At 42.8% G+C, this 12,563-nt stretch overlaps 1 protein-coding gene across 1 annotated transcript; it reads right to left on the minus strand.

Moving 5' to 3' along the window:
* Nucleotides 1-5,141: 5,141 nt before the first annotated feature.
* LOC111971528 (zinc finger protein 25-like) lies at nt 5,142-11,969 on the minus strand. The gene is made up of 2 exons (XM_023998347.2): nt 11,682-11,969; nt 5,142-6,869 (listed from the first exon to the last, which is right to left on the minus strand). The coding sequence occupies exons 1-2, from the start codon at nt 11,869-11,871 to the stop codon at nt 5,239-5,241; spliced, it is 1,821 nt and encodes a 606-aa protein (XP_023854115.1). The 5' UTR covers nt 11,872-11,969; the 3' UTR covers nt 5,142-5,238.
* Between the last annotated feature and the right edge of the window lie 594 nt (nt 11,970-12,563).

Genomic DNA, 12,563 nt, shown 5'->3' on the forward strand with positions numbered 1-12,563 from the left:
CTTGTCCCAGGTGATCCCGCAGGTAAAGAAGCTGGATGTGGAGGTTACAAGTGGTCTGCAGTTGAGGCCGGTTGGATGCACTGGCAAATTCTCTAAAACGACAGCGGTGGGTTATGGTAGAGAAAATAACATTCAATTCTCTAGCAACAGATCTGGTGGGCATTCAGCATGCCAATTGCATGCTCCTTCAAAACTTGTGCGTTGTGAGAACTGCACATTTTAGAGTGGCATTTTATTGTCCCCAGTGTAATGATCATGCTGTTTAATCAGCTTCTTGATATACCACACCTGTCAGGTGGATAGATTATCTTGGCAAAGGAGAAATGCTCACAAACAGAAATAAGCTTTTTGTGCATATGGAACCAACACTTTACAAGTATTTCGCTACATCTGCGACCAATAAAACTAGATTTGACATTTTTGTTCGGTATAGATCTACTCAGGGTTTCTAAAGCGAACCAGCTAGCGTCGCACATGGTTGGTTGACCGATTTTTCAACGCCGATACCGATTTATTGGAGGACCAAAAAAACAATACCGATTTAATCAGCCATTTTTTAAATAATGACTATTACAACAATACTGAATGAACTTTAATTTTAACTTAATACAATCAATTTAGTTTTAAATAATGCAAAAACAGTTGGAGAAGAAAGAGTGCAATGTGCCATGTAAATAGCTAACGTATAGGTTCTTTGCTCAGAACACATGAAAGCTGGTGGTTCAATATTCCCAGTTAAGAAGTTTTAGGTTGTAGTTATTATAGGAATTATGACGTGTAGACTATTTCATATACCTTTGACTATTGGATGTTATTATAACTTCCCTGAAAAGCCTAAGGCTAGCTTTTTTAAACAGAAACTTGCATCCTGTAGCACAAACTCAAAAACGTTCTGGGACTCAAGTCCATGGAGAATAAGAGCACCTCCTCCCAGCTGCCCACTGCACTGAGGCTAGGAAACACTGTCACCACCGATAAATCCACAATAAATGACAATTTCAATAATCATTTTTCTACGGCTAGCTATGCTTTCCACCTGGCTACCCCTGCACCCCCCACAGCAACTTGCCCATGCCTCCTCCATTTCTCCTTCACCCAAATCCAGATAGCTGATGTTCTGAAAGAGCTGCAAAATCTGGACCCCTACAAATCAGCCGGGCTAGACAATCTGGACCCTCTCGTTCTAAAATAATCAGCTAAAATTGTTGCAACCCCTTATTAATAGCCCGTTCAACATCTTTCGTATCGTCTGAGAACCCCAAAGATTGGAAAGCTGCCGTGGTCATCTCCCTCTTCAATGGGGGGAGACACTCTAGACCTATATCTACCCTACCCTGTCTTTTCTAAGGTCTTCGAAAGCCAAGTTAACAAACAGATCACCGACCATTTCGAATCCCACCGTACCTTCTCCGCTATGCAATCTGGTTTCCGAGCTGGTCATGGGTGCACCTCAGCCACGCTCAAGGTCCTAAACGATATAACTGCCATTGATAAGAGACAATACTGTGCAGCTGTATTCATCGACCTGGCCAAGGCTTTCGACTCTGTCAATCATCACATTCTTATTGGCAGACTCAACAGCCTTGGTTTCTCAAATGACTGCCTCGCCTGGTTCACCAACTATTTCTCTGACAGAGTTCAGTGTGTCAAATCGGAGGGGCTGATGTCCGGACCTCTGGCAGTCTATGGAGGTGCCACATGGTTCTATTCTCAGGCCGACTCTTCTCTGTATACATCAATGATGTCGCTCTTTCGGCTGGTGACTGTACGCAGGCGACACCATTCTGTATACTTCTGGCCCTTCTTTGGACACTGTTAACTAACCTCCAGACGAGCTTCAATGCCATACAACTCTCCTTCCGTGGCCTCCAACTGCTCTTAAATGCAAGTAAAACTAAATGCATGCTCTTCAACCGATCGCTGCCCACACCTGCCCAGCATCACTACTCTGGACGGTTCTGACTTAGAATATGTGGACATCTACAAATACCTTGGTGTCTGGTTAGACTGTAAACTTTCCTTCCAGACTCACATTAAGCATCTCCAATCCAAAATTAAATCTAGAATTCGCTTCCTATTTCGCAACAAAGCATCCTTCACTCATGCTGCCAAACATACCCTCGTAAAACTGACTATCCTACCGATCCTCGACTTCGGCGATGTCCTTAACAAAATAGCCTCCAACACTACTCAACAAATTGGATGCAGTCTATCACAGTGCCATCCGTTTTGTCACCAAAGCCCCATATACTACCCACCACTGTGACCTGTACGCTCTCGTTGACTGGCCCGCGCTTCATACTCGCCGCCAAATCCACTGGCCCCAGGTCATCTACGAGTTGCTAGGTTAAGCCCCGCCTTATCTCCATTCACTGGTCACCATAGCAGCACCCACCCGCAGCATGCATATTTCACTGGTCACCCCCAAAGCCAAGTCCTCCTTTGGCCGCCTTTCCTTCCAGTTCTCTGCTGCCAATGACTGGAACGAACTGCAAAAATCACTGAAGCTGGAGACTCATATCTCTCTCACTAACTTCACACACACACCTATCACTCCAGTGTTTAATTGCTATATCGTAATTACCTCGCCACTATGGCCTATTTATTGCTGTACCTCCCTTATTTGCACACACTGTATGTTTTGTTTTCCATGTGTAACTGTGTTGTATGGGTCGAACTGCTATGCTTTATCTTGGCCAGGTCGCAGTTGTAATTGAGAACTTGTTCTCAACTAGCCTATCTGGTTAAATAAAGGTGAAATAAAAAAAATACACTAGTATTGCCAGCCTAATCTCGGGAGTTCATAGGCTTGAAGTCAAACAGCACTGTGCAACAAGCATTGCTAAGAGCTGCTCGAATGAATGCTTATGAGCCTGCTGCTGCCTACCACCGCTCAGTTAGACTGCTCTATCAAATCATAGACTTAATGATAAACACACAAATACGAGTCTTTGGTCATTAATATAATGAAATCCGGGAACTATCATTTAGAAAACAAAACGTTTATTCTTTCAGTGAAATACAGAACCATTATGTGTTTTGTCGAACTGGTGGCAACCCTAAGTCTCTAAATATTGCTGTTACATTGCACAACAGTCATAATTATGTAAAATTCTGGCAAATTAATTACGGTCTTTGTTAAGGAGAAACACAGTTCGCAACGAGCCAGGCGGCCCAAACTGTTGCATATACCACGACTCTGCTTGCACTGAACGCAAGAGAAGTGACACAATTTCCCTAGTTAATATTGCCTGCTAACATGCATTTATTTAAACTAAATATATAATAAAATATACTTCTGTGTATTGATTTTAAGAAAGGTATTGATGTTTATGGGTAGGTACATTTGTGCAACGAATGTTTTTTTTCGCAAATGCGCTTTTGTTAAATCATCACCCGTTTGGCGAAGTTGAATGAGGCTGTGATTCGATGATAATAATGCGATGCCTGTTAATTTATATGCAACGCAGGACAAGCTAGTTAACCTAATATCATCAACCATGTAGTTAACTAGTGATTGTGAAGATTGATCGTTTTTTTAATAAGTTTAATGCTAGCTAGCAACTTACCGTGGCTCATTGCAGCCACAAGGTCCTTTTGACACTGCACTCGCGGTCAGCCTGCCACGCAGTTTCTTCATGGATTGCAAAGTAATCGGCCATAACTACGAGAGCTTGAAATCGGCGCCGATTAATCGGTCAACCACTAGTCGAAAGGCAAACTCTTCATGAAACATCAATCCATGGGCTAGTTAGTTCCACATTTTCTATTTATTTTGCAAAATAGGTTTTTAGAAGCAATGTTTATCAATGCACAACCACAACTTTTTTCCCCCACTCCTATCCATAGAATAAGTATTAAGTAATACAAAAGCGCTACTGTGCGTGAAGTTTAAAATGCATTCTGTTAATAAAAGTATAATGTAATATTTAAATCAGTACTCTTCGTCAAATGAAGGGCATGGTGACGCGATCTTTGCAAGAGGGAAGGAATCTGATTGCATTGAACCACAACTCGTGGCACAGTCATTTCATTCAAGGGTAATTGGAAATAGTCATGAGTTAGCCTGCTCCAGAGCAGGTTAGTTCTGAAGGATTTGTTGCCATATAAATTTTGCTGGCTAAAAGGTGAGCTACTTTCTTATGACCGGTTATCCCGAGTTGTACTCAGAGTTGACCAAAGTTACCTCGCTAACTCCCCATCTTTGAGGACATGCATTTCCATTAGAGCGGTCACTCGACTATCTTGTCAATATAATAGAACATATTTGGCTTATTCAGTAAGAAGATGCGATTAGAGACTTCCTCTCCACCTTCACTCATTTGGAAGCCTGCAGAATGGTTTGCCCGAAAAGGAGACAAGCCACTTTAGACTAAAATTCCCCAGACACAGATCAAGGCACTGTGCTTAAAGGGATACTTTGGGATTTTGGCAATACCATTGTTATGTCTGTGTTCAGCATGAAGGAAGTTGGAGGTAGTTTCGCAACCAACTAGTTTTAGCGCAATGACTGGAAGTCTATGAGTATCTACTAGCATGCCTGTGGCCTCTTTAGTTTAGTGGAATGCCATTATGCTGCTTTGACTGTTATACCAAAGTATACACCCTTGTGTTATACTAGGGAAATTGTTTCCATAGCTAGGGCTGACTGAGGACTTGTGAAGAGCAGAATCAACATCCTCTGCATAATCAAAACAGTTGCTTTGGGAAGGTTCAGTTAGCCATTGTTATGCAGAGGATGTTGATTTCAGTCCTCAAATGTTTGCCTGCAATTTTAAAAAGTGTATCACCACCCTTTAGTGCTGTAAGATTCATATGAACACTGCAGATGTTTATGGCCAGGATTCAATCCGACAACGCACCTTTGAAAGGCAATGTTCGGGGATATTGCATTCACGGTAGGCTGAACGCTGCATACGTCAATTCAATCTGAAATCGGGAACAACGCGAGAACGGATTGAAGCCGGACATAACTTTATGCTTACTAAACAAAGCTCATCAATAACACACTAAGTTAAATACAGATACAGTTTAAATGTCCTTTGTGTCAAATAAGCAAGGACTCCTCTTGCATAGCCAGCGTGCTTACGCCTGATTTCATTTAAATGAATAGGCATGTATCACGCTGTGCAAATGTTACGTGTCCGGTGTAGCAGCCCAGTTAGCCTGGCAACGTTCTCATAGTTCAAGCGTTAATTCAGTCATATCTTATCCACCCAAGAAAACTGAATGTCCCTCTCAATCTTCTGTTGAATCACTTTCCCCTACACAGGGCACAGCCATGTTTTTGTGCATTCTCTCTTTGTGTTCTCTCAGGCGTTGCTTTGATCTGAAGCATTTAAGACAATCGTAGCAATATGGCTTCTTCTCAGTGTGTATTTTCTGATGACTATTTAATGCCCCTCTGTCGCTGAAGCATTTTGGACATGTAGGACACGCATGCGGTTTTTCCCCTGTGTGAATTCTCAAATGCACATTCAACTGAAAACCTGTGGAGAAAGATTTGCCACAAACGTGACAGTGGTGTGGTTTCTCCCCTCTGTGTCTCTTCATGTGCCGATTCAAGTTGGAACTCTGACTGAAACATAAGTCACACTCCTGGCAGTGAAACGGTTTGTCATTGGTGTGAACTCTCATATGCACTGTTAGAGTATGGCTATAAGTGAAACATTTGTTACAAACTTGACACTGATGTGATTTCTCCCCTGTGTGAATTCTCATGTGCAATTTTAGATTACCATTCTGAAGGAAGCATTTGCCACATTCAGGACAGCTATATGGTTTCTCCCCTGTGTGAATCCTGCTATGATTTTTCAGGTGCTCCATCCTAGCAAATGAACTGCCACAATCCTGGCAGCGATATGGTTTCTCCCTTGTATGAGTCCTTATATGCATTTTAAGGGAAGTGCCAAGGCGGAATGTTTTGCCACAATCATTACAGTGATATGGTTTCTCTCCAGTGTGGATCCTCATATGCGCATTCAGATTTCCACTCTGAGCATAACATTTGCCACATTCATGGCAGCAGTGTGATTTCTCCCCTGTGTGGACCGTCTTCATATGCAAATTCAGATTTGCAATACTGACAAAATATTTAGCACAGTCATTACAGGGATATGGTTTCTCCCCTGTGTGGGTCCTCATATGCTTTTCCAGATCCTTAGTAGCATCAAAACTTTTACCACAAACATCACAAAACCTAGTTCTGTGAGTTTGTAAAATGTGATCCATCACACATTTTAGGGATTGACAGCTTTTTCCACAAACTCCACAAATTTGTTCATGATCTTTTCTGTGACTTTTCAAATGTATCAATAAAGCTCCAAAGGACTGACAAGGCCTTCCACACACCTTGCAACAAGGACCAGCAGGGCTTTGTCCTTTTTCTGTCCGCCTCCTCTTTGATATCTGCGTCTTTAAAGCAGACAGTGATTTTGCACTCTCCTTCCTATGAACACTTTCATTGTCATCACCCTGAGCTGCAGAACAGCCTGGATTTACTACAGAGAGGGCCTGAGAGTCACTGGCTGGTTCTGAAGAGTTCTCTTCTTGAGATTCTGTTTTCATCTGTTCAGCGGACGAGTCTCCATTTTTGCATTCCTTACTTTGGGTTTTGTTAAGATGTGAGGACCGAGTTGGGTACTGATCATAGTCACTTTTCACACAGGGGGGAGTGAACACAGAGTCTTTAGTATTATACTCCAGCTCTTGACATTCCTCCTGTTTCTCTTTCCCCTGGCTGGTCCAGAGTTCCTCTTTAATCTGTGTGGGCTCCAAGTCCTCCTGCCCCAGACTGGGGCTCCACTCCTGCTCACAGTGCTGCTGCTCAGGGGGAACCTCCACTTCAGAGACGTTGAGCTGTTGGAGGTCTGAAGGGAAGGAGAAAGGATGAATTAGCTAGAACTCCAACATTGACATGAGATAGACAGGGGTCTCGGTAAACCTGGGAATAGTCCTAGTTCCATAAGTGTTGTGAACAACAATTATCATTAGAATGCACATGTAGAGCTTTATGTGGACATTTTTACATATGACATGTTTTCTTTAATATATGATTCTGTGTTTGCTCGTGGAACTAAAAATGGAATTTAACTAGCTATTCCAAGAAGATTTACAGAGACCTATGGGGCGTTCACATGCTATTGGAAGTTTGGAGTTACAATTGGGAAATTTCACTTCAACGACCGTTCAAGTTGAAATTACAAGTGGGGGGGGGGTTCTTACACCTTTTCAACCAAAAGATGACATTGTAATTGTCAAACTTATCAATGTGGATAATGTAGCTAGTTTGACCATATTGCCAATGTTAAGCAACTTAGCAAATTTTATTATTAGCAACGTTACTTAGCGTATCTAGCTAGCTAAAATCTTTTTGGTTGAATTGTTCCGACTTCAAAAGCACTTGAACACAATCATATCGGAAAACATTTGGCCACTTGTAACTTCTGCCGGTGACAGGTGACACCAAACAATCAAAGCGTCAATACAGGATTAAGATTGAATCCTACTACACCGGCTCTGACGCTCGTCGGATGTGACAGGGCTTAAACTATTACGGACTACAAAGGGAAACCCAGACGCGAACTGCCCAGTGATAGGAGCATACCAGACGAGCTTAATGCCTTTTATGCTTGCTTCGAGGCAAAAGAGCACCAGCTGTTCTGGATGACTAACGCTCTGTCAAGTGTCTTTACTGTCAAGTGTCTTTACTGACATTTTCAACCTCTCCCTTAATGAGTCTGTAATACCTACATGTTTCAAGCAGACCACCATAGTCCCTGTGCCCAAGGAAGCGAAGGTAACCTGCCTAAATGATTACTGCCCCTTGGCACTCATGTCGGTAGCCATGAAGTGCTTTAAAAGGCTGGTCATGGCTCACTTCAACAGCATCCTCCCGGACACCCTAGACCCACTCCAAATCGCATACCGCCCCAACAGATTCACAGATGACGCAATCTATATTGCACTCCACACTGCCCTTTCTCACCTTGACAAAAGGAACACCTATGTGAGAATGCTGTTCATTGACTACAGCTCAGCATTCAACACCATAGTGCCCACAAAGCTCATCACTAAGCTAAGGACTCTGGGACTAAACACCTCCCTCCAACTGGATCCTGGACTTCCTGACGGACCGCCCCCAGGTGGTAAGAGTAGGCAACAACACATCTGCCACACTGATCCTTAACACTGGGGCCCCTCCTGTATTCCCTGTTCAACTGCGTGGCCAAACACGACTACAACACCATCATTAAGTTTGCTGACGACACAACAGTGGTAGGCCTGATCACCGACAATGATGAGATGGCATATAGGGAGGAGGTCAGAACTGGCAGTGTGGTGCCAGGACAACAACCTCTCCCTCGATGTGAGCAAGACTAAGGAGCTGATCGTGGACTACAGAAAAAGGCGGGCCGAACAGGCCCCCATTAACATCGACGGGGTTGTATTGGAGCGGGTCGAGAGTTTCAAGTTCCTTGGTATCCACATCACCAACAAACTATCATGGTCCAAACATACCAAGACCGTCGTGAAGAGGGCACGACAAAACCTATTCCTCCTCAAGAGACTGAGAAGATTTGGCATGGGTCCCCAGATCAAAAGGTTCTACAGCTGCACCATCGAGAGCATCCTGACCGGTTGCATCGCAGCCTGGTATGGCAACTGCTCGGCATCTGACCGTAAGGCGCTACAGAGAGTAGTGCGAATGGCCCAGTACATCACTGGGGCCAAGCTTCCTGCCATCCAGGACCTGTAGAATAGGCGGTGTCCAGAGGAAAGCCCAGAAAATTGTCAGACTCCAGTCACCCAAGTTATAGACTGTTTTCTCTGCCACTGCACAGCAAGCGGTACTGGAGCGCCAAGTCAAAGGCTCCTTAACAGCTTCTACCCCCAAGCCATAAATAAGACTGCTGAACATTTCATAAAATCACCACCGGGCAATTTACATTGACTGTAAAGCCGAAGCTAAAGTTACCACAGTGTGGATAATTGTGTCACGAACAGTACTTTTACAAGCAGCTTCAAATGGCAAGGGGCGTAGCATGTAATGACGCAATGCTAATGGACGTTTCTTGTGGGGTGTTCATTGTAGTAACTGCAGTCTGCAGATAGATATTGGGTGGATTGGATTATGCTGAGCCGCAGGGCACCGGTCTATGGCCTGTGATGTGAACACGCAAAAGCAGAGAGGGAGGAGTGACCTTCAAGTGGAACAGCACAGTAATTTTATTCAAAGTAATCACTTTCGCACATGAAAACACAATCCTACTCATTACTCTGAACTGCATAACATTTGTTTTGAGACGACTTCGACCGTGGCCTTAACCACTGAGGTATAATGAGAACAAGATGTCCGATCATCGTTTAAGGGGGAGGGGCTATACTGCACCTAAGATTTCTCATTACATTCATGGTCCTTCAATTCTCTACAACCCAACCCCTATTTTTCAAGGACTGACTGAACTGAATCCATTTGTCTCAACTGCGCAACATACCTCTTCAATTTGGGCACCTGGCAGGTCCGTATAGCTTCTCCCTATTCAAGGTAATCTACTCACGTTCGCATAGCCGATTCATTGACTTCTATATCCGGGTTGCATTCGGTTTATACCATAGAGCTAGAGGACTCATCTTTGTACCTGTGCCATTATAGCATCGGTGACAGCAAGGGTAGCGCCATTGAGACTATTTTCTTCTTCATAATTGGCTGATCCCTCCAACAGGGTCACAAGGAGGGATCAGCCAATGAAGTTGGAAGTCCTACCCAGTTGATGACATTAAAATGGTAGAAGCCTACAATGGCGCTGCCCATACTAATATAGCCAGAAGAGTCCCATCATTCTCTATGGTTTATATGGACCAACATTATATGCGAACTGAGCGTGAGTGTGCACAGGGAGCAGCGACAATTTTGAATTAATATAAAATGTTAATATCTTCGTCTGAGTGAAAGAAAAAACGCTTGAGCGACAATTATTAGAATAATTCAATAGATGATTAGTGTACGAGGATGACTGTCTTATTAGTCATTTTCAAATTTGACTTCTCTATATGGCCGTCTATGGAAATTGTCTTTCTAGGACGGGGTCAATTAAACTGCAGTATCGAAGTAAATCTGTATGAGCAGTTGAAACCGTGATTCTAGACCAAGACCCTGGCCCTTTGCTTTGAACAGGGCACTTGGCTCACACCCTGACCTAGGAAGCTAGCCACAATAAGGATAAGCCAAAATAGTGGAATTTGCGGTTCGCCTTCAAAATAAAAAGTTACTAATTGAAAGTGATACATTTATACAAACATTGGAATCATGTCATATTGACAAAATGATACTAAACATGTTTGGAATATTGTGAATCAATTAATCTATACATAAGGCTGTACAGTGCAATGTGAATGTCTAATACTCATAGTAGGTTGACAGGTAAGCTTAAATGTGGCTAATTTCAGTGGTTTCAAAGTCCTGCAATGAGTTATGATGCTAAAATCATTCGTAAAAATCCAAATAACTTCACAGATATTCATTGTAAAGGGTTTAAACACTGTTTCCCATGCTTGTTCAATGAACCATAAACAATGAATGAACATGCACCTGTGGAACGGTCGTTAAGACACTAACAGCTTACAGACAGTAGGCAATTAAGGTCACAGTTATGAAAACTTAGGACACTAAAGAGGCCTTTCTACTGACTCTGAAAAACACCAAGACATCCTCCTCCCTCATGTGGTACCCTTCCTGCAGGCTCATCCTGACATGACCCTCAAGCATGACAATGGCACCAGCCGTACTGCTCGTTCTGTGCGTGATTTCCTGCAAAACAGGAATGTCAGTGTTCTGCCATGTCCAGCGAAGAGCCCGGATCTCAATCCCATTGAGCACGTCTGGGACCTGTTGGATTGGAGGCTGAGGGCTAGGGCCCCCCCCCCAGAAATGTCCGGGAACTTGCAGGTGCCTTGGTGGAAGAGTGGGGTACATCTCACAGTAAGAACTGGCAAATCTGGTGCAGTCCATGAGGAGATGCAGTGCAGTACTAAATGCAGCTGGTGGCCACACCAGATACTGATTGTTACTTTTGATTGACACATTATTCCATTTCTGTTAGTCACATGTCTGTGGAACTTGTTCAGTTTGTCTCAGTTGTTTAATCTCATGTTCATTCAAATATTTACACATGTTAAGTTTGCTGAAAATAAACCGCAGATGACAGTGAGGATGTTTTTTCCCCTGTTTATTTATTTAAACGCTAAACAGTTATGTTCTGTAGGTGTCGCTGAGTAGTATGATACCCATTTTATGGATCCACAATCCATGGGTAAGGCTGTATAGTGATATAAGTATGCTCCCAATAAAAGGTTAGTCTAATACATTCACAGTGCAATTAACTGATTTTATTTAATTTATTTTCTATTAACTAATTATTGTATTTTGTTGAATTTGTCACATTCGAACCTTGTTTAGCCTTATAGTCCATGATTTCACTATTTGACTTGCCTAGTTAAATAAATAAAAATACTTTCAATGAGGGACGTTTATTTAAGGCGGCTAGCTTCATATAGGGCATGCCCGGGAGCCAGCCCGGTTCCAAAACAAACGCAATCAACTTTCACCAGGTTGACCACACCAACAACATTACCAAATGAAATGTTTAGAAAAAAACTTTGCGATGCAACGCGTAACAAACCTGTTCTATGTAACTTTATCTCCGGTTTCAGGAGGATATCAAGCAGCTTCTGTAGACGGGCGTTCTCCTCTTTCGATAGGGAATGTTTTCCCTGGTACTTTGTTATAGTTTTTTCAACGGCTCTAAACAACTCAGGAGCCGCTCTAAATCCCTGGTTGAAAATCAATCCCAACAACTCTATTTTAGACATTTCTCCGAGAATCCTAGCTAAATTATGGAATGCTTGGTAAACTAGCTAGAAGTTTATTTCTTTCGGCCACGTGGAAGGCGGTAAGCGCACGACGAATCACTTCAGAGAGGACAAGTACACAACCCAACAACGCGGGCCCCGGTTGCTTTCCCTGGACACAAACGATGACCAATCCGAGAGCATGAAATTAAACTGGAACGCCTTCTTGTGCATATTATACACGTCATTGAGCAGCACCATCTGTCTGTTGGCTGGTGTAGGAACAGATGAGTAGTGTTACAAAGTATACTGCATTTATACTCTAGTGTGGTTGGTGGCGGTAATGCAACAAATATTGGATGTCAATCGCCATCAATGTACCTCGTCGAAGAAGACGCCCACATTCAGTTGCAATATTATGAATGTCTAAAATGATAATAATCTTGATTTTGACTTTAGTGATCATAGCTTTATACAATGCAGGTTGGTAATATATCAAAATATGTGGATGTATCATTTTGTAGTAGTAGTCTATAATAGGGCTAGCCTTTAGTAGCCCTTGATCATGACACTCAAAACAGATACATTAAGTTAATATATTGTTTTATCTTTCTCGTTGATGAGCGATAAAGGCCATGTGTTACGAAAGCCGTATCGCAAGCGATGATTATTGACGTCGGGATTGTATTTCACATGAGCCACACGTGGGCGCC

The sequence above is a fragment of the Salvelinus sp. IW2-2015 genome, linkage group LG13 (assembly GCF_002910315.2).
Source record: "Salvelinus sp. IW2-2015 linkage group LG13, ASM291031v2, whole genome shotgun sequence".
In the NCBI taxonomy this organism is placed as follows: domain Eukaryota; kingdom Metazoa; phylum Chordata; class Actinopteri; order Salmoniformes; family Salmonidae; genus Salvelinus; species Salvelinus sp. IW2-2015.